Source organism: Corythoichthys intestinalis, chromosome 1 (genome assembly GCF_030265065.1).
Source record: "Corythoichthys intestinalis isolate RoL2023-P3 chromosome 1, ASM3026506v1, whole genome shotgun sequence".
Lineage (NCBI taxonomy): Eukaryota > Metazoa > Chordata > Actinopteri > Syngnathiformes > Syngnathidae > Corythoichthys > Corythoichthys intestinalis.
Genome location: NC_080395.1, coordinates 68,714,917 through 68,741,188, shown reverse-complemented (window position 1 = coordinate 68,741,188; position 26,272 = coordinate 68,714,917). Strand labels below are relative to the sequence as shown.

Sequence of the window (26,272 nt, the reverse complement as noted above, 5' to 3'; positions counted from 1 at the left end):
ATTAATATTTTATAACTTTATGTTTGAAGCCTGAAATGTGGCGAAAGGTTGCAAGGTTCAAGGGGGCTGAATACTTTTGCAAGGCACTGTATATAAAAATGAACATCTTGACCACTCCTTGATGTCTGCAATTTCTGCATTGCGACCCAGCCAAATCAGGCTGTGGCCATTAACAGCTGTGTCTTGACACTCGGTGATACATGCTACATGGAGTTTTTGGATCCAAAAGAGGTAAGTACGTGATAATATCTTGTTAAAATCATGGCGTCTTTAATTCTGCTCTCGCGTGTTCTCACCTCCAGTTAGGGTTTACCTGTTTAAAATTTTTATTTTTTTTTTTAAATGCCCTCCTGTTCAAAAATTTTCTTCCCCCAGAAAACTGAGGTTTTAAGTTTTTTAATGATGTATCACACATGCATATAAGACAATTTTGAAATCTGGCCAAACTGGGGGTCTCAGAGCAGAACTTCAAGTCACCTGAGTGTTTTCTGCCATATCTTTCCAATGCTAAATCTGAAGAGATAAATTCAACACACGGGTGGGCGCTACTTCGCGGTTTTTCACTTAAAACGAGGGATCACTCTGTAGCGGAATGGTCATTTACAATTGTGAATGATTATCCATTGTATATTGTGATCCTTCAGACTCACAGACAGACGACTCATCTTTGCAAGCAGGTGAATCCTCCATGAACACATCAGGGGATGTTGTCAACCATTCCAAAAGACAGTGGGAGGATGAGGTGCCAGCGAGCCAAATTTCATCCCTGTTGTCAGGCAATGCCGCCGGGTCCTCCTCGATTTTGTTCGAAAAAGCTGTGACTGAGTCTCAGGCAGCCTCAACAGCTAGTATCAGCAGTTAGGATGCTGATTTGTGATGAAAAATGTTAACTATTTTGCTTCTAATCATTGCATTCAAATTCCGGTTGCTTTATCAACTCAGTGCTTTTGGTTTATGTCAAGAGAAGCCACAGTACATGACATATTCATGTTTTGAATTTAAAGCTGCTCTTGAGTTATTAATGTTCACTTTTGGGAGTGCCTGTAGTTTAGTGCTTTGTCATATCAGTCACAGTTCAAAGTTTAGACACCCTACACCCCTGCACCCATTATCACGGTTTGCCTTTTACTGGTTAATTTGTATATCACATTTCATATCAGAATCTGTACAGACCATTCGTGTAATTAAAAGACATCAAACATTTTATCCATGTTAAATTAAAGTTGACTCTAAAATAGCAGTTCTTAACCTTTCTAAACTCATCGAACCCCACAAGTCTCACAGGTGCATTCACCGAACCCTTCGGAATTGTATATATATTATTATTATTATTTTTTTTTTTTACAAATTCAAAACCTAGCAAGCTAACATCTAAGTGAATTCCTATTCCAATTTCTTGCAGATTTCTAATTTACCACAACAAATCGCCTTTTGCTGTTGATTTTCATGTTGGTAAATTAAATGAAACTCATTACATTTCACACTGTTTTTTCGTTTTCATGTCTACATTCTCATTTTATTGTCGCATTCTTGTATCACGTACTATATTCATCACGTAAAATGACGCAAATGTTTTTTAACTACGCAGTTCACGTCTGTCTGTGTTATACCTCCTCCTACCGAGTGAGAGTCAACCTTCCACTGAGCAAACCAGTTTCTCCTTCCATCAGATAGAATGCTAGCAGTTGAAAGAAATGGAATAAAGCCCTATAAATTGAGGGCAAAGCAGTCCAAAACCTGGTCTACAACGCTACTTTGCCCGGATTTAGTCAGTGTACAAAAAAGGGCCCTGCGTTTCTTAACATTCACCGAACCCCTGTGGCTTACTCACCCTCGATCGAATATTTATATTATCACTGCAAAAAAATGCACAGACCAAAGGAGTACTGCAGTCTTTTTTTAAAAGCCATTTTTCAAGGGACCGATCATCGAGCTTGCTGTTGCTGATGAAGTGTATCAGTGAGCTAAATTTTGTCGCGATCTAAAAGCATTTTCATTTAAAATAGTTTTTACATTTTTTGTGTATTGTTAATAATAGGTTTTGCTTTCCCAAAATATCCAAATTGTAAAAGAGCCCTTCATTCGTCACACCCTAGTTTTCAATCATTCGATGCTTTTTCTAAAAAATATTTTAACCATATTTCTGACATCTAAGAAACCTGAGTGTTCCTGGTAAATGAGGTCAATAAGTATAATTTCAAATCTATATTTTTTTAACCGCAGCATGCACGTTTCCCTGTTGAATCTCAATTAAATGTCTCCTCCTTTCTAAGAAACACAAATACCCCACTATTAATAAGTTTAAAGAGGAAAGAATTTTTCTCTTAAAAATATTTATGATGCCTCAAAAGGTGTCTAAACCTGGTGGTGTCCCTTGGTGAAAGGTCTGCAGCCAGTATTGAATAACGGTAGTTTTAGACCTGAGGATTTTTTTTCTTCCTATTTGCTTTCTCACAGTCCTAGCTTTTCAGTAACAGAGTTTAAATCAGGTCAGCCAGTAACTGCTATTTTGATGTCAAGACATTCAATTTATCATTAGATTCTCATTTAGTATATGATTCTTTAATCTCGATTAATCTTTTTGCATCGGTGGAGTTTGACTGTTTGGGCGGGGGGGCACAACATGTTGATGACCCAGCAATGCAGTGTCAGCAATAAAATTACAAGAATATTTATAATAACAAGTTGACAATGAACATTTTTTTGTTTCCCATCATTCTTGAGGGGAATTCTAAATCAGGCCGCTTAGGCAATGCTTAAGCTTTTTTTCTTTGTGTTATATGAGATTTTTGCAGGCCTTGCATGTACATGCCATTGACGTCGATGCACGTCCAAAGTTTCCATATTAAATGGCAGAAATACGTGTGGCTGTGATTTTTTTACCATACACCTACCATTACAGCACATCGACATTTAACTGGCACCCAAGTCAAGCTATGCCATTGACGGCTATGAAAGTCCAAATTTTGCATATTGAATCATCGTACAATTTCACTTGGCTTAGGGCAGTACTTCTCAAATAGTGGGGCGCGCCCCCCCTGGGGGGGGGCGCACAGCAATGCCAGGGGGTGTGCATGTGACCTCGGGGAACATGTTTTTTTTTTTTTTTTTTTCCCCGTACTGGAATAAAGTGTACTTGCACATCCACTCAGTAGGTGGCAGTGGCGCTCTCATTTTCAGAGTGCGCGCAGTATTTTTGAACTAAGGAAGAGCATTCAGCACACACAGACAACAGATATGAAGAGCAGTGTGCCACCGCCGTTTTCGAAAGCCGTTTTCCGACCGGACTCACTCACACAGCGATCCACTGTCTTGTCCGGTTCTCACGTCGCCGCCCGAGAAGTGCCATTTTCGGCTTGGGATCGTCACGACGACTGCCCTCACCTACGGTTCTACCTCGGCCGCCGTGAATGCGCTTTTTTCGTGCCGTTTGCCTTTTAGCTTTGACTTTTAATACAGTGGGTGATGATGAAAGACCACTGTTTACTGTGTCTAAAAATAATTATAGTAGACAGCAAGAAGCCAAATCAATTAAGACGCCACTTAAAGACATTAGACCCCAATCTCATTGTTAAGCCGCTTGATTTTTTCAGTGAAAACGTGCCGAATATTGCCAACAATCGTCCTGCTTTGTCAGTGTTATATCAGTAAGCCAGTGAGCATTGTTAGCATGCTAATTGCAAAATAACTCCACACCATTGCAAAGGAGGTAAATACTGTGAGCAGCAAAAATAAAAACTGTCCTGTCCAAGGACACTTTTTTTCCCCTTTTATTCAGATTTGTTTTTTCGGTCAAATTTTTTGGCACATTGTCCTCATGAGTGAATGTTTCTAATCAATTTTAATTTGGTATTATTTACTGATTTTATTACATTTTATTTTTCTGTATCAAATGGTCAAAAATGTACCTTGAGTGTATTTTTTAGTTTGGATGTGAATTTTTTTTTTTAAATTCACGCAAATTGATGCACATCAAGTATTCTCTGTTACAAACAAAACAATGTTAATAAAGTTATACTTTGTTATAAGTTGATCTATGTTACTTTTTTTCTTTATTAGAAAAAAAGGACACAATGTTAGGCAGATGCGTATTTATAATAGTAATTTTATAGACAAATGATACTATTTACAGTGGCGGCAGAGAGTTTGGGGGGGCGCGAAACATTTACGTCTTCCTTGGGGGGGCGTGACAGAAAATAATTGAGAAGCACTGGCTTAGGGTTAAAATTTAAGATTTAAAAACTTCTGTCAGCTGTGTACAAGTTTAATCCTCAAGTGCTTGAGGGCTAACAAGACTCCTTAGCAAAAGAAGTAGAAGCTCCCACACTACTTAGTAATATTTCTTTCTGTCAACATCTGCAATTTCATTTGCTTCTAGACAAAAAAAACATTTCACTGGATTCCTCCCAGGACTGGCTGAGATCACCACACGAAAGTTGTCTTTTTCTTGGATTATTCCTCACCACACAGACATTTTCAATACAGCCACAGGGAACAAATGACTCAACAACTAGTCAACAACTCTTGTCACAATTCTCATGCACAGTTGCACACCGATCACAATCCAATCACCTATATTGGTTCAACACTGCAACATGCAAAATTTTTCACTTTAATACAGACAGCATATTATGTTTACGTTATCTTAAAATAATAAAATCAGTTTCAAATGTATGCTTTGTTATAATCGTGTTACAGCAAATGTAATGCAGCAGCCTAACACGTGTAAGATTTGTTTTTTTAATTGTTTGTGACAGGTATAACTGTGCCAAAAGCAGTTTTCTTAGCATTTCTATGATTTTTGGAGGTTTCATCCCACTCCCTTCAAAGGAAAAAAAAAAAAAAAAAAAAAGTGGCTTCGCGGCGAACTTTGTCAGAAGTTCAACGTATTGTAATGTCATACCTGGTTATTCATAATGACAACTAGTAATTATTAGAATGTTACTGTGATACGATACCTTTAATTGTACTACCATCAGGGGTTAATTTGAGCCAGAACTCCGGCACCTCTTGATTTTGGCCTCCTTGTGTTCCGGGACTTATTTTGGCAGATCCGGCACCTCTCGTGTATAGAAAATAATAACAATATTAAAAACGTTTTTAAAAAATGTATTGTAAGAGGCCCGAATGGGGGGAAAGAAGGAGAGGAGTCGTTGATGGCTTTCTCCACTTTATTGCGGCAACAATAAGAAAACAATAAACAAAATAATAGTGGACTGCCGCCACATTCGACCGCTAACTTTCGCTTCTCGCCCGTCTCCCCCTCGCTTCCTACTACCTCAGAGCTCTCCACTCCCAGCATCTCTTAAATCGACCGTGCATAATTACAGACATTATGCTATAAAATAAAATGGTAATATTCATGAATTCATTTACAGAACAAATCCCAAGAATTGTATGTTGTTTATAAAAAAAATTAACGCCATTTGAAAGAGTCGGAGATTTGTTGATATACTGAAAAGCTGGACCAACAAATCACATGTTATCCCAAGGAGGTTGGTTGCCAGATAAAACTGGATATAACAAGTTTATTGAGGAGTTGAATGTGCTTTACGCACAGTATTGGCCCGAGGATGCAGATGCGCTGTATGGAGAGATGGAGGTTGAGTCGCTGTGCCTGTGGCCTACAGAAAGTACAGATTCAGATGGAAATGACACACCAGATGAACTGATGGGGTTACATGTGGCTGTCAACAGTATTCCCTATGCAAGTGCTGAATGTGAGTGCGGATTTTCTCAAATGAACTTGATTTGCACTCCCAACTGTGCGTCTCTGCTCACATCCACATAAGCGGAGTTTAAGGGGGACCAGGGGTCCAGGCCCGAAATGTGTCATTGCATGTAACTTTCCTATATATATATTTATATATATATATATATATATATATATATATATATATACAAAGATTTTTTGAACAGATCATGTGATGAGCACCTTAGACGGTCATTTGCTTTGCATTATATTTTCCAAAAAATAAAAAATAAAATAGGGGAGTGCAAATTTATTTTTCAAATGATTTTTTTCTTTGTTTGAAAATATATATTTTTTTGATTGTAGCAACTTTTTTTGGGATTGAAGGATTTAGACACAAACGTCTCACAAAAAGGATTGCTAAAATCAAAGAAAATTTTTAATGAAAAATGCCCAGCTGATACAATTTTTGACTGGGGTAACTACATTGGCACGACACCGGCGGGCGTACCATATTCAATGGATGACGATCTTGGCGAAAATTATAGCTTTCCTAAGCAGCCACATTTAGAATTCCCCTCAAGAATGATGGGAAACAGAAAAAACTCTCATTTTCAAGTTATTATTATAAATATTCTTGTAAGTTAATTTTATTCCTGACAGTGCGTTTTGGGGTCATCAACATGTTGTGCCCCCCCCGCCCCAAAAGTCAAACTCTGCCTATGCATATCATATTTACTCTTCCTAAATCGTGTTGGACTTCCACTGGCTAAATTTAATCCAGTCCCATACCTGGGGTCGTCGGTGGCCAAAGGACACTGAATTGCAACTGACACATGCAGTAAAACCCAAAACATAGAGGGGGAGAAGAATCCGGACATGCTCGCGGCGTGGAATGTTTTGGAATATGGTAAGCATACTTAAAGGGTATGAAAACACTAAGGGGCTGTGAGATATCAATAGAACCGTTATGTGGCAAGATAACAAATAAGAATAAAGTTAACAAAAAAATTAATCGCATTCATGAGCAATTATCGAAAATAGATCGAAAATTACGAACATTTCCGAAAATATTCCGGAAACAGCCAAATGGGGCGGAGACGTCATAACAAGGAAACAAAAGGTCAAGGCAGGTGCCATCATTGTTTATCGACGAGAGAGTTGCAATCGTGTTTTATCAAAAAATCACTAAAATGGTTCAAACCTGTCATGCTATGTGGTTTACAAATAGCCATTTGTCGCAATGTAGTACCCATGAGTTCCCGAACGCGAGAAAAAGAGCTGGACTACGCTAGGGTGACCATATTTTGATTTCTAAAAAAGAGGACACTCAGCCCGGCCTCAAGATACTTGAATTTTACTCGAAGTTCACTCAAAGATGCCTATATCACTTGATTTAAAGTGTGCCCCCTCACTCTGGATGGAAAAATGCAGTTTGAAAAAAAATTAATGACAAAATATATATAATATACATATATATATATATATATATATATAATGCAGACCCATAGAAATGTAGTCCAGTCAATACACATACACACAGTAGGCTATGTGCCAACTAAACATTTTTATAAATTACTATCACGACAATTGTCCTTGACAAATTGTTATTCCCATTCAATTGATGTTCTCATTCAATGTTCTAGATTGCACACAAACAAAAACCGAAATAAACTGACAAACTATTCAATCAGCATGTTTCCAAATGTAGCAGTTCAAAACTACGTTTCCCATAATACCTAGCGTGGTTTAGCTTACTGATAGCTAGCTGATTTCAAACTTTGCTATGAAAGTTTACAATCATCGGCAGCGCGCCGATGCGACACCAAACGGGATTTTACAGTCAAAGCTCCGACAGAAGTCAACAGTTGCCGTTAAAAAAAAAACAGGCATTGTGGCCAAATCGTCAACCCAGTAGATGGCGGTAATGCCTCATGATAGGGGTAAACTGCCAACAAAAACAAGAAGAACTACTACTTCCCTCCATTCTAGTAGGAGCCATGTCAACTGCTGCCACCCAGCAGCCGGAGGGATCTCTTCAAATTGGTCCCGTGAAAAATAATAAAAACCGGACATTTTTATGAATTCATAAAACCCGCCCGGACCACGAGGACACTACGTGAAAGTAGGACTTGTCCGGACAAAAGAGGATGTTTGGTCACCCTAGACTACGCAGACGATGAGTAAAGTTCGTCAGTGCTAAGAGGGCTAATTTTGCAGACCCAGCCTCCGGCACGGTTTTGTGTGGTGCGCATTTTACACCTAAAAGCTATACGAACTATGGACAAATGAAATCAGGTTTTGCTAAGAAATTGCTGCTGAAAGCAGATGCGGTGCCAACCTACACGTGCAACCACCTAAATGTCCCGAGCAGAGGTTGCGCTAGACTTTTTCGTTGTCTGTCATTTTGACTGACAGAGTCATAAAAATCCGGTCATAATCTATTTTTACCCGTCACTTACATTTTTAAAATGATAATAATGACATATTCAATAGTATTTAGTTTTCATTCATTTTTAATTAATATTCCGTCCGAACAAGCTTAACAAGAGGCAAACAGACAGCGGAGTGCACCAATCAGCGACGGGCAGACGTGCCGTTAGCAAAGCGACGAGGGCAGGACGAGGGACTTGCGCGCGGAAGTAAACTTACGAGGAGAACGGAGTTTATTCAACATGGCTAGCTCGAGACAGACTGTTGTCAATGACTCGTGTCGATGTGTTTTAGCTCATTTAAAACTGAATTTACCGCGGATTGGAACATATTCTCGGTTCTCCCGTCGCCATCCGTGTTGATGTAGAGACGACTTTCGGCGCGCAAGAGTGACGTTGCACGTGAAGAACACGTCACGCAAATAAACAAATCTGATTTGTCGATTGATTTTGTATCTACTCGAGAGGCTGTGTCCCAGACTTTTCTCTCAGTGTTTGAAAAATATAGGGAGAACAGTCTGGCCGTGCCAGGCAAACACTCAGTTGCCTTGACATTTTTCCGAGTAAGGCCAACTACGTCATGCATCAAGAGAGATAATAGCTAATTAATGTGCTCACTCGCCACCCTGTGGTCTGGGGTGTGAATTGCAACCTGTCAAAATGACGGCTGGACTTCAGTTTTTTCCGTCACTGTTTTAAAAAACCGGTCAAGGATGGAAAATATTCGGTTAACACGACCCCTGGTCCCGAGATAACAAGAAAGAGGACGATGACTGGCTCTGATGAGACCACCCCACCACCCCAGGCAAAGCAAAGGAGGGAAATGGCCAGAGTGAGTACTCTTTTATAATAAAAAACATGTCACGCATTGGATATAGGACTGGACACATGTATAAATTATCGCTCGTAAAATATAAAGAACAAATCCTCTAATCCCATTCATATTTGTGTCGGTTGGCAGAGCGAAAACCGATTATAGCACATTATGGTGTTATGGTTATGGTGATTATTCTATACATTATTTTGCGGTCATCGTGTACCAGCTTCACAAAAAGAAATGCTAAACAAACCATTCGTTGTTTCTGTTGCCGCTGGTGTTTCATCAGTGTAATTGCTCCCGTCAATGATCCTTTCATTAGGCTGCATTGGCTTTCGTTTGGGCTCACATTGATAACCCAAAACGATAACCCCAAAAAGGTTCATAACTCTCCTCGTCACCATTAGAAGAATGTTCGTTTCATCGGATTAATCGCTGCAACTAGAAACAAATTTGTCCGCCATCATCGCCGCCATTCAGTACTAAGCACTGAGCCGGTTGTTTCCTTATAGTGACGTCACGCAGACAATATGCTAGATTTCCGGCATCTCGGAGGCGGGTCGTTTTAGCTTGACAATCGACCTAATTTCTATCATTTTCTTGGTGTTGCGATGTGTGTAATTACACGAAGTGGCATGATATGAATTCAAAAGGCATGCGTTGATGGATAAATGATGGAATATTAGCATTTCCCCAGGTGTTGTCATACCCTTTAATAGGCGGCCAATGAAAAAAATTAACGGTGTTCGTTGGCTGTCACTGAGTAGCATTTGCGATCGCTACACAAAACTAACAAAATAAATTACCCCCAAGAACGGGCAGAGACATAGGACAACCAGAGGATATAATATACAGTACAAAAAAGACAGGGCTGGTTAATGTTAGTCACGTAAGAAAAAGGTGTCGATAAAAAAACTAAGGCTATGCTTAGGTCGGCTCCTTTTTTTTCGTCTTTTTCAGCCCTCGACACTCACGCCATCTGTGTAACTGAACATTTTTATGTTCTTCCACATTTTTACCAGTGAATTTAGCATCAGGGACATCATTTTCGGAGAGAATTGATAGGTTTAGCTCTGAAACATCTCCTTCGTACACAATTTCCATTAATTTCCTATTGGGGACAAACGTTAGCGTGTCCCCCCCTTAAGGCCGAGTTATACTTCCGCGTCAGACCTGCGCCGTCAAGGAAGACCCGATTTACGACCCTGCGCCGTAGCCTGACGCGGTCCTATTGATTTTTCAAACCCTAGCGTCAGCCTAGCGTCACATCATCATGGGGTGGTGTAGCTCAGTGGTAGAGTAATTGTACCCTAACCCAGAGGTTGTGGGTTCAATTCTCCGCCCTGATGAACACGTCTAAGTGTCCTTGAGCAAGACACTGAACCCCACGTTGCTCCTGGTGCTGTGTCACCAGTAGGTGGATGGTGAGATAGTGTAAAGCGCTTTGAGCGCCTAGAAAGGTGGAAAAGCGCTATATAAGTGTAACACCATTTACATCAACGCATATGACGAGGCGGAAAATGGGCTGTGATTGGTTCGTTCAGACTGTTGTTTCCGGTTCAGCGTGAAATCACCGCCATTGTAAAACATTATTTTTCTACACGTAAAAATGGACCAAGCCGACGGGAGTATCATCATAGAGCAAATCTCGTCAAGACATTATTATGATTGCCAAATGGCAAGGTCGGCGATTGAAAAAAAAAAAAGGAAGAATGTTCAGAATCGAGTGGCCACACGAAGCGGTGACCCAGTCGGCCAAAAACTGCCGACTTTTTATCACGTCGTATTTTTGGTTGGTGCACTTCATCATTTATTGTGTACATATGTTTGCTGTGAGTCTGTGACTTATTTATGTGTCACACTTCAAGTACATGGAGAATAAAGCACATGTTTGGTGTCAAAAAAGTTGTTTTGATCTTTAATTTTCAATAACAGGCAGTTCACACACGATACATAATCACTGATTGAGAGTGCCTCGGTGCTTTTTATGATAACGTTAAAATCAAGGCTCCCAACGCAGTTTGGGAAGTTCCATAGATGCCAGAAATCTGCTATGGCTTCCCACTGGTTGGTTGGAGGTCAGGAAAACAAATTGGGCTGGAGGGCTTTGCAGACCCTGGAAGCAGTGCTCGACGCCAGTTTGAAGCTAGCCGCCACAGCTAGCTGTCTCCAACCGAGTCTAGAACTCTCTGTGCGGCATCAAAAGTCGGCCAGACCGCCTCGAAACCGTCTTCTGCGTCGCCTGCCCCTCAACATTTGTATGGTTAACATTTATTCAACGTTGATGAGCAGAAAATTTATATTCTAGCGTTCCATCTTGCATTGTTTATTTTTACTCCGTTAAACTAGACTAGCGGAAGTCAACAAGCATGCCCCAAAACCATACAAACGTAACGCCACACCCTTCTAGTGGCTTGGCGGTGAATTACAGAGCAACGCATTCCTTCACCGCAGAACTATCGAATGCTCATTGACGCCGTAATCACTTTGCCGTCACCGCAACGCACGAACATAACTCAGGCTTTAGCAACAGTAGCTAACGTCATGAATATTAATGAGCGGAAGTGACGTGTTGCTTGGGGTACGCCATTGGGGGTATTCCTCGTGTCGGCGCCCCCTGTCGGCTCGCGCCCATATGCTGCGCATTCGCTGCTCAACTTGTAGTTGCGCCACTGTCTGAGTACATCTATTTTTTCTACGATTGTGCTTTGCAAAATTTGTATGATAATCTACCTCACAGGGAATCTATGATTGATCCTTAAAGCTTAAAAGTGAATGAAGCCACTGTAAACCAGGTCAGACAAAAGGCATGTTGGAGAGTTATGTATCAGTGACCAAGCTCCCAGGCCAAGTTGTCAACTCGTCGGGAAGACGAGGCTGCTCATGACTACGTCACAGCCATGGGTTGGGCTGAGCTGACTGGGCTGGGCCGGGGCGCTGAGAGAGGGGCTGAGCGATCTTCTGCGCCGCACACTTTACTGCAGTGGAGGGGTCTCGAGACGGAAGCGGCGGTACAAGCATGGGTATCATTGAACGGCCCTGTGTCTCTTCTCTGAAGTGGTTTTAAAGCCTGTGGAAACTGCCGGGAGTCTTCACATTGACACGATGAAGCAGTGTCCCATTCTCGTGTAATCACAACCCAGAGGAGGCCTTTGACAGTTGCTGATGGTAAGCGAGCATTTATCCCTGCTAACCGTAAAGCATAGCCAGCGGGCTAACATGGTATGAGACCGTAGAAAGCACAACTATTATGTTTATGGCCAGCACGGGCTTCTGCTAAGTATATATTAAAATCCTAAATCAAAGCACAACTTGAAATGTGCTAGCTCCTCGTCATACCTACACACAAGGGTGTCGGCTACCTTTCTGATCGCTGGGGCGTTTTTTGCGCTGCTAGCTCAGTGACGTCAGGAAATTTAGCATATGATAGCTAACGTAAACAGTTGCATTTGGTTGACAGTCGTCGTCCTCATGGGTCTCCTCGTCGTAATAAGTAGCAAGTTCTTAGTATTCATCGCGTAATGACAGCCATGTGTTGCTAGTAGCTACGTATCTTGTGTTTACACTGTCCGTTGTTAACAAGCCCGTCGAGCAAAATGAAACATCAGCAGCCACTTTTTTTTTTTTTTGTATAGAACGTTTGAGATGAGCAAAGAAAAAAAAATATAGGAGTAACATTGCCCATTGCTGCTGTAAAATTGATCCCTTGGCCCCTGGGGGCGAATTGCTTGTATAGATACTGTCATACTGTCAGATGAACGAACTACTAAAATGCAGGTGAGATGTTGCATTGTCTGGAATCTTTTTGATGTGTAAACACGAAGGAGTCCCCTAAAACTACTCATTCAACTTTACGGTGTAACAACTTTAGTATAAACTAAAAAGGTAAATATTTCATTTGCTGCATATTTATTCGTTATAGGCTTCTACTGGGCCAAACTGACACTTTGAAGCGGAATTTCAGGATTTTTAACATTAGGCTTAAGGTGCGTACAACAGGATAAACGCATTAGAAAAGAATTAGAATCATATTTTGAGACTATTCGACTCTATACTGTGTGTTCCAAAATGGTTGACCCCATTCTAAAAGCCCATATCTCAGAAACTACTTGATGGATCTTAATTTAACTAAATACACTTTATGTTGATGGTCATAAGTTTTATTGGTTAAATTCACAAAGAAAAGTACAAATATTTGTTGGTTGTATGAAAGAAATATAAATGTTCAATATGAGCGCAGCCTGTGACTCTGCTTACGTCAGTCGGTATAGACCCTACTCACGTGACGTCACAGCCACGCCCCCGCGCCATGATGTCCGCATACTCACCATAGAAATGCATTAGCGCTTCGTAAATTCTTCCTATTATTGCACGTTTTACTGCTCGTCAACATTAATACTCAAAATGGTGAAGTCGTGTGTGGCGGTCGGTTGCAAAAACAGAGAAGATAGACGGAGAGACTTGAATTTTTACCGTATTCCGAGAGACACGAAGAGGAGGCCGCGATTGACTGCTGCAATTCGACGAGAAAACGGGGCTCCAAACGACTACCACAGATTATGTAGTAGTCATTTTATATCTGGTAAGATGCATTTAATATATATTTAGAGGGTTTTGGGCTGACAACCACAATTAAGATCATTGCTAGGCTAATCGCCGACAACATACACGTATGTATGTAGTTAGTGCTATCGCTAAACCATATAAACATTAAAAGCCCTAGCTCCATTGACAAATGACATGAAATACATTAGACTTGACAGTGGATGTTAGCAAGAACAAAAGATTTTGAATTGAAAATTTCGTAACTCACCTTCCGAGCACAAGATTCCTGCCGAATTTTCGTGTACGAGGACGTGTTTCACCTAACCAGCAACGTAGCATTTATAAGCCTCCAAGCTCTTAAAGTTTTTCAAACTTTCGTGAGAATAGGCTGATTTTGTGTGGGTATCAGATGTCAGGCGAAGCCAGCGGGTCGAAAAACATCGATTTAGGCATCAAATACGGATCTGGCGAATGGATAAACTGAAGCTTTTCCACGTAACGCCTTTTATGCAACGGATCCAATGAGTTTACAGCGTCAGATAACACCGGGGCTTCCATGAATTGCTCTATAACTTGCTCGACTAATTGAAAACAATGAGAATAGGTCTGAAAAAGAGGTACAGTATGGCGGCCGGAAACAGCGACACGCCCATTTTATGACGTAGGTGAGTAGGGTCTATTCAAGCTCGTGCCAAAGTCGCTGTAGCATGTCTTTGGTAACAGTTTTCAGTGCAGAATTTCAGTGCAGCTGTAATTCTGTTTTGTTGTTTAGTTGGTGCCATTTTTGCAAAATTTGTAAAGAAGGCACGCTGCACTGTCTTTGGTGACTGAGTCCGAGCATATTTCAATAACCGGAATTTGGATGTTTGTGAATCGTTCTCGAATCTTCCACGTCCGAATCGCGAATAATCTAAGAATCGGAAATTTTGCACACCTCTACTTTCTACACAAGCTGCGAAAATTTGAGGTCATTCCAACAAAAATTGTCAAAATTATTGACCTACTAAATAGGGTCAAACATTTTGGAACGCTCTGTACAACAATTTGGCAAAGCGCAAATGTCGAGAAATTAGTCTTTTAATCTGCTGTTTAGCCACGCCTACCATTTGGGGCTCTAGCGTCCCCAACAGGTGGATGACGTCGGCAGGGTCATGGTTTCATCTGATTTACTATTCAACCCATTGAGGGGGGATTATTTAGAACGAGGATAATGCGACGAAAAGAGCCGCAAAATGTCATTAGCCACGTTTACTTGGAGCCAAATATTCCAATTGCAATCGGTTTAGATGTTCAAACCGAATAAATGTGTTCCATATAAACACCTCATTCGGAATGAACAGGCCCAAACCGAATGGAATTTCATTCCGTTTCACAGGGGTGGAATATTCCTTTTCCCAAACCGATTAGAAGTAAAATTATATCATGTAAACAGGGAAGCGGAATGGTGTCTGGTTGCGTTCTTTCTGCACATGCTCCGTACTGACGTGGTGACGTCACTTGGTGACGTAAGTAACGTCACTTGCAACATGGCTTCCAAGCACACGCACAGCGCACCTAATTGGAGTCCGGCAGAAAGTTTATATCCATGAATCCCTCCACCAGCCCACACAACTTTTTAAATGAACGGCGTGTCATTCTGAAGTTTTGTTTCCACTCGAAAAGTTAAAACAGCAGCTGATCTGATGATCGATCTCCATGTTTTGCAGCGTGATGCATTGTTTTGATTAATCTGCGCATGTCAGACGGCAGTTGTCAAACATCCTTTCGGAATAAAGGCAGACACAAGTAAACGCTGGATCGGAATAGATGAAGTGACATGTAAACAGCTGATCTGAAATTTACATTCGGAATTATTTGAATCGGTATGAATAAAAGTCAGCATGTAAACGTGGCTACTGTTTCAGTCTCTCCAATATTTTTACAGGATATTCTTTTTATCGAAGTATTTGTCCCCAATTGCTAAATAAATGGTATGGTCATGGCAAATAACAGTCTTGTGCTAAATGGAATATGAAATAATAAAATGCCTTTATTCAGTATGACATGGCAAAATAACTTCATAATGGTCAAAACTGTCCACTTCTTGTACCTCCCAAACTATATTTTATGCCACCAGAGTTTTTTGTCATTTCCCTGCCCCAGCTTCGGAAAGCATAACAAACCAGGAGGTGTGACAGTTAGCCGACATGGTAACCCGAACCGAGTGCTGTTTCAGTCTTATTCTCTGCTTTTGAAGCAAAAATCACACAAAACTATCCAGGAACATGTCACACTGCAGTGGGATTGTCTATTGTCTTCGCCGATCGGCAACCCACCCCGGCGGCGAGCAACTTACAGCTCGTCGGACTCGCTCCCCTGGTGCAGGCAGGAGAGCTCGTTTGCCAGGGAAGCAGCTTAGAATGACCGCCGGACAAACTGGCCGACGTCGAAGGAGCGCATAGTTGCCACGTGGTCAACACAAATATGCCGTAAAATATTGCTTTACAACACAGCGAAGGACGTAAAGAGTGTGAGAGCGGTTGTTGTGCAGCTAAAACGGCAGGATGTGTCTGAGGAGAGCTTTTCTACATGTCCGTCCATGATCATACATAAGTAAATATTCCTTTATCTAAAGAAAGTTTGTAGTGTTTACTTTGTAAACACTGTATTCAGGGCCATTTTTAACACACAGTGGCAATTTCTGATGGGGTGGAAAATTTGACAGAACACCGGGCACACGAAAAGGCAATAAGCCGAGTATAGGGCTCTCCCGGTGGTGGGGGGCGCGACAAGCTGTCTGTCGTCGGCCGAGTGGCCTTCTTAGTGGACAAGGTGCATGTCAGCCACAAAATGCAACCCACCTTCATATTAAAACGTGCCATGATCCCAGTATTTGACATAATACAAAACACGATGTTTACTCACTTCCTCGTAAGTCCAATGGGTCCACAGTTGTCGCACACCTTTTTTGGCCGATCTCGGGGTGAACGGGAACTTTCTGAAACCCAAAAAGGCTCACACGGCTAGTTAGTCCGCAAAATCAGCTGAATCCGCAGTCCATCTGCATACTATAAAGCAATGCAATATAGTGAGATGCCGGCCTGGGTGACGTCACATTCGCATTCGTCGTAAACCCGAGACTGGAGCTGGAAGTAACTCATTTTCATGGTGCTGGATTCAAAAATTGAATGTATAAAACGATCGCTTCCACACACATCCAAGCGCTCCATTTCATTTCAGTCATTCATACACCGCGTGAAATATGAAATACACATTCTTTTTGGTTTCATACGCACTTTAATATTCGAGTTAACGGGTTCAGTTAGTTGGAGTTGATTTAAACAAATTCCGTTTCATTTTCAAGTTATTTGTTAGTTTCAGGGCTCCAGAGTGGCTAAGCTAGCACGAGTGAATGGCACCATAATAGCATGCCAATAAAAAAACTATACAGATCTACGAACAGATCCAACATAGTCAAATAAATTCAAAACGCAGATCATTGTTTCAAAACACCCATGCAGCCAAAACAATGTCACACCAAACTACCGTAATTCATTTCATTCTGCAGGACTATTTTTTTAGATGCGGAATATGACCCCAATAAAGAGGAGTGCTTCGGTCACTCGTTCTCACGCTGCATTCGAGGAAGGTGGGAAGTTAGACAGATCCCGCTCGGAGGGTACCAGTTGCGTAAAGCATTCCAAGTGAATGTGGACAGCAAAGACTACTGATCGCCACAAGTTGTTTCTTATTTTGGCCTTCAAAAGACATTTTGACATCCAGCAAACCTGACTTCTCATAAGGGATCAAATAGTGGAGGCGTACTAATGATATTTTCCAGATCAGAGGTTCGAAACTCTGACTTCCCACCTTCCTCGACTGAAGCATCAGTTTGCTGGGTTAACAGACGACCGGCAACATGGCGAAATGTCCATTTAGAGGCTGTGGAAACGTACAGAAGAAACGGGCAAAGGAAGGCTTCCACAAATTCCCTATTTGTTCTGAACAAGGAAAAAAACTAAACTGGTCTCTTGCTGCTGGCTACGACATAAAAAATCAGCGGTGAAAAAAGCCCAATGTGATATCACTCCGTCCTGCTCCTCTGCGGAGCTTCTGGATTACAAATGTTGCTGTTCATACTGCAAATATTGACATGCAATGTTTATTCTGAAAACATAGCCGACACGATTGATTGCATGGGTCATCGATGATTTTCATGTGTGCATATGTTGTGTTTTATTGGCATGCTATAATGGTGCCATTGACTCGTGCTAGCTTAGCCACTCCAGAGCCCTGAAACTAACAAATAACTAGCAAACGAAACGGAATTTGTTGAAATCAACTCCACCAACTACACCCCCGCTAACTCGAAGATTAAGCCAAATGTAAAAAATCCTGAACTTCCGTTTTAAGAATTGATAAGCAACCAGAGATAACATTAACAGTTGTGTGAAACTTGTGGACCAAGGTCTGCATAATTTTCAGTATGATATGAGTACTTCTCCAAGGTCGCGCTTTTGTCAATCTTACTTCTCCGCCTAACACATGTGTTGAATCTATTCCAAAAATTGTCACAGTGGGTGCAGCTTTACATTCCTGAAGATCCAGTAGACTACTAAACCAATGAAGTTTCTGCTAAAACAAGCAGCACCTAACTGCAATTAACTGTTTCTCACTTGTAAGACCCCAGATTGGTGAAAAGCAGTCTTCTTGATTGGTTGCAATAAAAACCTTCAAACACTGCACCCCTCTGTGGAATCGGTTGACACCTTAAAAAAAAAAAAAAAAAAAAAAACTTTGTTTGCATCAGTGTAGGGGTGTAGCTATCGATATTTTAAGTAATCGATTAATCTATCTAATAGAGGTGTGCATCGGCACTGCCCTCACGATTCGATTCGATTACGACTCGGAGGGCCACGATTTGATTCGTTTCGATTCAGAGCGTCACGGTTCGATTCGGTTCGATTCGGCAAGGCATCGCGATGCATTAAAGCCTGGGATGCATTAAAATTCTAAAGCAAAGCATATTTTTCGTGAATCATGAGGCAACACAAGCGGTCAGACATTAAACAACTTTTTATTGACTCTTGTGTCACTCCTGGTTGAAGTCAAATGAAAATAGTATACTTTCAGATATATATTAAAAAAAAAAAAAAAACATCACAGCATTTAATTAGTGCTTTGAATGAGACCAGAGCTTTCTCTTTGTTTTTACACACAGTAGCAGCCTTTCACACAGTGCAACATCTGAACTCCTGTGCAAAATCAGTAATAAGAGTCACTGTATTTTAGTCACAGCAACCCATCAATAAAAATATTCAAGTAAATATGAAAGAAAATGACAAAGAAAATATTGTAGTGCAGCAGCATCTTTATCGCATAATGTCAATCATTTACGTGCAGGTCGGGTCAGGCCGGACTTCTCTCTCGCTAACTTTTTTAAATAAATATATATTTGCAGACTAAAACGATGTATGGAAGTTAAACTAAGGAATACTTGTTATAAAATAAATAAATTGAAAAAAACAGAGAAAAGGCGCTTTGGTAATCCCAACCATGAGCCGCAGCTGAGCCAGTGCATTGGTTGCGTACATGAACGCCGTGGCCCCGCCCTCCTTTTAATCTTCCCCTCGCGCTCTAGTGCTCTCCGCGAGTCTGCAACTCTGCATCCTGGTATTTCCTTTTCGGATATCGATATAGAGCACCAAGAGGCGAAAAGCAAACTAAAGACGGAGGGACTGAAAAGGCAAGAATCCACGAGTGGTGTGTGGAAAGGATTTAAATTGATAGTGGAAGATGCATACAGAAAAATGTGTCAGCCTGGCCGAATGCAACAAATGTGGCGCGCGCTTTGCTCTTGTACGAGAGCAGAAAGACTGGCACCTTCACGCTGAGCAGGCATTTTAAAAGCAGTACTGGCCTAAAAGATATTGGTCACACATCGTTATTATCATTTGTTTCGAGGGCTGCACCTCTTCGTGCTAAGCAGGACATCGTGGAGTTCGTGCATGGTGTTCCTTAAAATGTTATTATTTATTTTGTTTCAGTTCTCCTTAAGGCAGCTTGTTCTTTTGTGTGTTCTGATGCGAGTCATTAAAATAAAGAATGTTATTTAAAAGTTTTTTAGTTTATCTTTGCATATGCAGCTGTTCCTCTCCTTGTCAGAGAGGCGCGTCCATGCATGTGAGCACAATATCCGAAACAGAAATATATTTAACATACATTTGCAGCGTTATTTCGTTGTGTACGCTCATTTATAATGATAATAAAAATATGTAGACTTTTTAAACATTAAGAAAACTTAGTTTTTTTTCTGCCAACTCGAATAAATTAAAATAAATGTCTGTTGCTGCATTTTGCCAAGTAAATGAGCATAAACTATCCACCTGATAGAACAGACACACAAATATAAACGATATAAATGGTTATTGAATATGCATCTTACAGTCTTGTTTATCTGGGAGAATTTGTGACAAAAGACAGGTTTTAATTTATCATTATGCACATAGGCATCGTCACAATTGTGATCACACAAAACGCAACCACGCATTGCATCCCCGCATTTGCTCCTCCTGCTGAAACGGGCTCGGGCCTACAAATGAAACGTACATTTTCGGGGGGGTTTCGGGCTCGAGCCTACAAATAAAATGTAAAATTTCGGGCTCTCGGCCTTTAATACACGCGGGCCGGGTCGAGTCGGGCTGGATTTTTTAGGCCCGAACTAAGCTCTAATCAAGAGAGTTGAGAGATAGGACATAACATAACAATGGCTGAAGCGGAGAAAGAGGGAGCGAGAAAGATTATTGATGCACCTAACACATTGAAAGCAGACGTCTGGAGACATTTTGGCTTCTATGAGGTTGGTGGGAAACTTGACCAGAGTTATGGGTGTGTAAAAAATGAAACATGAGAATAATAATACAAATGGGGAAACCAAATCCGTTGCATCACCGGAATTGCGCAGGGAAGATTTTTGAACGTACTTATATATTTTAAAATGCGCTGAATCGATTCGGCTTGTTGCCCGCATTGAATTGAATCGTCCATGCCCCGCATCGGGATGCATCGCCGCATCGATTATTGTTGACACCCTTACTATCTATTACTTAGTTCGGATAATCGAGTAATCGGATTATGAACATTTAATGTGTTGCATAATAAATTTTAGGAGATGTAAAACGAAAGAATCTAGTGTTTAACGCCCGCAACAACCTTTATTGCATTTTCAAAAAAGTATTAAATGTAAATATTAAATACCTGAGTGTTTCTTCAAACTATGCAGAATTGCCCTGTCATTTCAATTCATTTTACATTTAAAACTAAATTAAAATACTTGAGCTTGGCCTGAAAATGTTTTAAAAAACAAATATATGAGGATGTAAGTAGTACAACAAAAAACAATTTGCTAACTTGCATAACTAGCATTTTTTTAAACAATGCTCTTAACTGACTAGTGCTGCAACAATTAATCCGTTAACTCGAGTATTCGATTAGAAAAAAAATATTCAAATTAAATTTTGCTTCCTCGAGTATTCGTTAAATTCAAGTGGCGTTGTAATGGTTTGTTTTGAAAGTGTTTGCATTTAGTTTTATTGATTTGGGTGGATTTACTGCCCTCTAGTCTGCCTCATTTCACATGGCTGAATCCAGCTGCTCCCTGTTAAGACCAACATAAGCTAAGTTTTTGTTTAAGCTAATATTTTTTAATGCATCCATAATTGAGTTTAAATGTATATTTAGCCGTTTTTTTGTCGTAATATGTGCTTGAACTATTAAGAGTATTGTAAAAAAAAAAAAAAAAAAAAAAACGGCATATTATAGCATTTAAACTTGCACACTTTTGCCATGTAAGTTAGTCAGTTGTTCTTTTGTTGCACATATATCCTCATTTATTTTATGCCGTGTCAGGCTCAGGTCAGGTATTTTAATTTTTTATGTTCTTTATCCGATTACTCGATTATTCGAACTAACTAGTTCATCGATTAATTGACTACTAAAATAATTGATAGCTGCAGGCCTACTTTTAACAAATTGTTCAAACACATATTCAAACAGAAAAAAACCTTCTAAATATACAGCTAAATTAAATTATGAATGCATAAACATATTAGCTCAAGCATAAACTTACCTTATGTTGGTCTTAACAGGGAGCAGCTGGATTCAGACATGTTAGATGAGTTATGTCATTCACTTTTGCCACTAGATGACAGTTTATCCACTCAAATCAATAAAACTAAATGAAAATATTTTCAAAACAAACATTACACCGCCACTTTAATTAAACAAATTCTTTAAAGAGTATGACAACACCTGGGGAAATGCTAATATTCCGTCATTTATCCATCAACGCATGCCTTTTGAATTCATATCATGCCACTTCGTGTGATTACACACATCGCAACACCAAGAAACTGATCGAAATTAGGTCGATTGTCAAGCTAAAACTACCCGCCCCCGAGATGCCGGAAATCTAGCATATTGTGTGCGTGACATCACTATAAGGAAACAACCGGCTCAGTGCTTAGTACTGAATGGCGGCGATGTTGGCGGACAATTTTGTTTCTAGTTGCAGCGACGAATCCGACGTACCGAACATTCTTCTAATGGTGATGAGGAGAGTTATGAACCTTTCTTTGATGTTTTGGGTTATCAATTTGAGCCCAAACGAAAGCCAATGCAGCCTAATGAAAGGATCATTGAGGGGAGCAATCACACTGATGAAACACCAGCGGCAACAAACACCGAATGGTTTGTTTTGAATTTCTTTTTGTGAAGCTGATACACCGTGACCGCAAAATAACGTATAGAATAATTATCATTTAATGTGCTATCATCGGTTTTCGCTCTGCCAACCGACACAAATGGGATTAGAGGATTTGTTCTATATATTTTACGAGCGATAATTTATACATGTGTCCAGTCCTATATCCAATGCGTGATATGCTTTTTATTATGAAAGAGTACCCACTCTGGCCATTTCCCTCCTTTGCTTTGCCTGGGGTGGTCTCATCAGAGCCAGTCATCGTCCTCTTTCTTGTTATCTCGGGACATTTAGGTGGCTGCGCGTGTAGGCGGACACCGCATCTGCTTTCAGCAGCAATTTCTTAGCAAAACCTGATTTCATTTGTCCATAGTTCGTGTAGCTTTCAGGTGTAAAATGCGCACCACACAAAACCGTGTCGGAGGCTGGGTCTGCAAAATTAGCCCTTAGCACTTACGAACTTTACTCATTGTCTGCGTAGTCCAGCTCTTTTTCTCGCGTTTGGGAACTCATGGGTACTACATTGCGACAAATGGCTATTTGTAAACCACATAGCATGACAGGTTTGAACCAATTTAGCGATTTTTTTGATAAAACACGAACGCAACTCTCTCGTCGATAAACAACGATGGCACCTGCCTCAACCTTTTGTTTCCTTGTTATGACGTCTCCGCCCCATTCGGCTGTTTCCGGAATACTTTTGGAAATGTTCGTAATTTTCGATCTATTTTCGATCATTGTTCATGAATGCGATTTTTTTTTTTTTTTGTTAACTTTATCAATATTTGTTAACTTGCCACATAACAGTTCTATTGATATCTCACAGCCCCACAGTGTTTTCATACCCTTTAAGCAGCAAAATTTGATTCAAAGCTTTTTCTTATTTAATTACTTAATTTATTCAATTAATTGTTGCAGCTCTACATCAGTGTGATTGGACTTTTACGGCATTCACTCTTGTGCTTTTTTAATGGATGCACTACTCTGAGGATAGGAGATTCGTTATGTTGTCAGCCAAATCAATTTTAAATGGAAATATCAAGGAATGGTTCTAAGGGTCTGATTCTTTTCTTAGACCTGGGAGTTTTCTGATTGGCATTTACGTCTTGTATCTTGATTGTTCTCCCCTTGCTTGTGCATGTTTAGACAGTCGCATAACGTACTTGTAGATTCATTCAACACTCTCTTATCATCAGTCTCAACTGTGTGGCGAGCAGTCCAATACTTAATAAGTATTTTTTTATCCCTTCCTTTGGTATTTTATTGGATTTTGGATTGGGAATAATAACATACATGTGCGTGTTGTACAGGCTTACTAAATCATCAGAGCCTGGTGTGAATACCATGATAAGGAATGCCTGGAAGCATTTTGCCCAGTGGACGCAAGATGAATGGAGAGGATCGTCGAACAAGACTCGTCTCTGTCGTGAACATTTCACTCCATCCATCATTGCATTGTTTCATGTTAACATAATTCAGGACGGCAGCAGTTAAAATTATTGTGAAAAACAGAAACTTGAGACTAGTCACGGCGGATGTAATGGGGATGTTACCATGTTGAGAGAGCTGTCATTAAAGTGCAGCATTTTCGGCTTGGCTCGGCAAAGGGTTTGTAATTTACACTGCTACTTACTGCTTTTGTAATGACAAAATGCAGAATTGTGTCTGATGTACTGTGCGTATCTTCAATAATGTTTCTGCAATACTCATTTGTGTCCTTTATCTGTTTATGCATAGAACCGACACGTTTGACTTCACAAACAAACTACCAGTAGTTGAACTTAATCACGCTGATGCTTGTTTTTGTCACTGAAGCCAAGCTAGTTATTATGCCTGCGTGCCTGATGCAAGTAAAACAGGTTATGTTTGAGTGTAACGATTACTCAGTAAAGACCTTGAAAGGCTAAATCAGAATTGCATATTATCTCAAACAAATCTTACAATGTGTTGCAAAACAAGTAGGCCTTGAGCGCAACCTGTTGTTGCCTGGCTCGCGGTGTCTCTGAGCATTACGGGGTCCTTTCATTAGTGATGCAGTGGCTACAGTGCCCACACAGGTTTCTGATCCATGTAGTTATCCTAAGTTATCAGCGTTTTATTTGTAAATGGGCCGATTTTGAGAGATGTCTATATATCGGCCGGCCAATATATTGATTGACCTATCAAATCAGTTGTTATCAGTTATAGTCAGCTCAGGGATAGGCTTATATTTGCTGTAAGATAAACCTATTTTTCTTTCATATTATTTCCAGGACTGATGGCTCCAGAGTGACATGCGATGGCTTTAATGATTCCGCCAGTAAAACTCAAATGGTTGGAGCACCTAAACAGCTCATGGATCACCGAGGACAGCGAGTCAATCGCCACCCGAGAAGGTGTTTCCATTCTCTACTCCAAGCTCTTGGCCAACAAGGAGGTTGTGCTTCTGCCCCAGCAAGTGCTCTGTCTAAAGGGTCCCCAACTGCCAGACTTTGAGCGTGAGTCCCTATCCAGCGATGAACAGGAGCACTACTTGGATGCTCTACTGGGCAGTCAATTGGCCTTGGCCAAGATGGTCTGCTCCGACTCCCCCTTTGCTGCCGCCCTGCGCAAACGCGTGTTAGTTCTTCAACGTATATTCTATGCAATTTCCAACAAGTATCATGACAAGGGGAAGATCAAGCAGCAGCAACATTCTCCAGAGAACAACTCGGGCTCCAGTGATCTGCACTGTGTTAGTGAGCGGCCCCGCTCGAGCACTGATGCACTCATTGAGATGGGTGTTCGCACAGGCCTCAGCCTTCTATTTGCGCTTCTACGACAGAGTTGGATGATTACTCCTCCACCCAGTCCTGGTGGTGGAGCTGGAGGCAACTTAAACCTGTGTAACGATGTCATTCATACGGCTATTGATGTAGTTAGTTCCTTGCCGCCACTTTCTCTGGCCAATGAGAGTAAGATCCCATCAATGGGCCTGGATTGCCTGGCCCAGGTCACAACGTTTTTAAAGGGAGTTACGATGCCAAACTCTGGGGCGGATATCTTGGGGCGACGGCTGGCCTCAGAGTTACTGCTAGGACTCGCCTCTCAAAGGGGTTCCCTTCGTTACTTGCTTGAATGGATTGAGATGGCTCTAGCTGCATCAGCTGTGGTTAGCAGTATAGAACATAGTAAGGTTCTACAGAGCCAAGAAGGCCTAATTGGCTATGATTGTTTCATGAACATCCTGATGCAAATGAGACGCTCATTGGTAAGTAAATGTTTCAGGTTTTAGTTTGTTATGAATCCTCCACTGTTTTTGTCATTTTCATTGTCTTGTGAAAGTCATTTTGACTTGACAGTGCTCCACTTACTGTGAGCAATATGATTCGTAAGAAAAAAATGATCACATGACATCTTGTATCTTAATTTGTTTTTCAAGAATCTACTCCTAAGGAAAACAGGCAGAGAGAAAAAGCGTGACTTGTAATAGGTTAATCATTTGTCATGCGTTAATTGCAGGCAAGGGCGTAGGTTTGCATAGGAACGGTAAGGACATAACATAACCATTTTTTCAGGATGCTCAAATTTTCCCCACCAACTTTTAAGCAACCTTATTTGCATTATATAATGGTTCCAGTTGTATAGGTAATTGACATTGTCTTCCCATATGTCGTAAAGATATAATTGAACTACCACTGTTAGGTGAATCATTTTCATTATGTTCAGACTTACATTTACCCCTTTTCACTTGCTGAATGTGCTGGTCCATTTCCCCCCCTTATACACATGTTTGATTGGCTGATGACTTGCATTTATTAAAAATGTGTCCAAAATCTTCCACATTATTTGTTTAAAAATATTTTTATTTGCAATCTATGCTGACATTTTTTCAGATAATCATACATTAATCATAGTCGAGGTAAAAAGTTTTCATTTTTTGTTGAGTTTAGTTGTGCTCATGTACAAGAGCAGTACCGTAGCTTTACCTGAAGGAAGGCTCCCAATTTAAAATTTTTTTTTTGCTATACTCTAAGAAGTTTTTTCAGTTGAAAATAATTTATTTATTTAGACAATATTCTTTCTTT

The 26,272-nt window shown here is 40.5% G+C and overlaps 2 protein-coding genes across 10 annotated transcripts in view; both read left to right on the top strand.

Annotated features, from left to right (window-relative positions):
* The window catches only part of tipin (timeless interacting protein), a gene marked incomplete at its 5' end in the record, with an annotated part of 31,828 nt that extends 30,622 nt beyond the window's left edge, over positions 1–1,206 (top strand). The window contains one exon of the mRNA XM_057830521.1: positions 645–1,206. Coding sequence (XP_057686504.1) covers positions 645–862 — 218 coding nt within the window. The remainder of the gene's footprint in view (positions 1–644) is intronic.
* Positions 1,207–11,873: 10,667 nt separating this feature from the next.
* Positions 11,874–26,272, top strand: part of herc1 (HECT and RLD domain containing E3 ubiquitin protein ligase family member 1) — a 213,087-nt gene continuing 198,688 nt past the window's right edge. For 7 of the 9 annotated variants that reach the window (XM_057837822.1, XM_057837813.1, XM_057837803.1 and 4 more), the window contains exons 1-2: positions 11,875–12,109; positions 24,479–25,455. In XM_057837822.1, the coding sequence (XP_057693805.1) occupies positions 24,505–25,455 (951 nt within the window). In that variant the 5' untranslated portion in view covers positions 11,875–12,109; positions 24,479–24,504. Of the gene's footprint in view, positions 12,110–24,478; positions 25,456–26,272 lie in introns of all 9 variants that reach the window. The other 2 variants (XM_057837769.1, XM_057837760.1) reach the window with 1 other exon arrangement.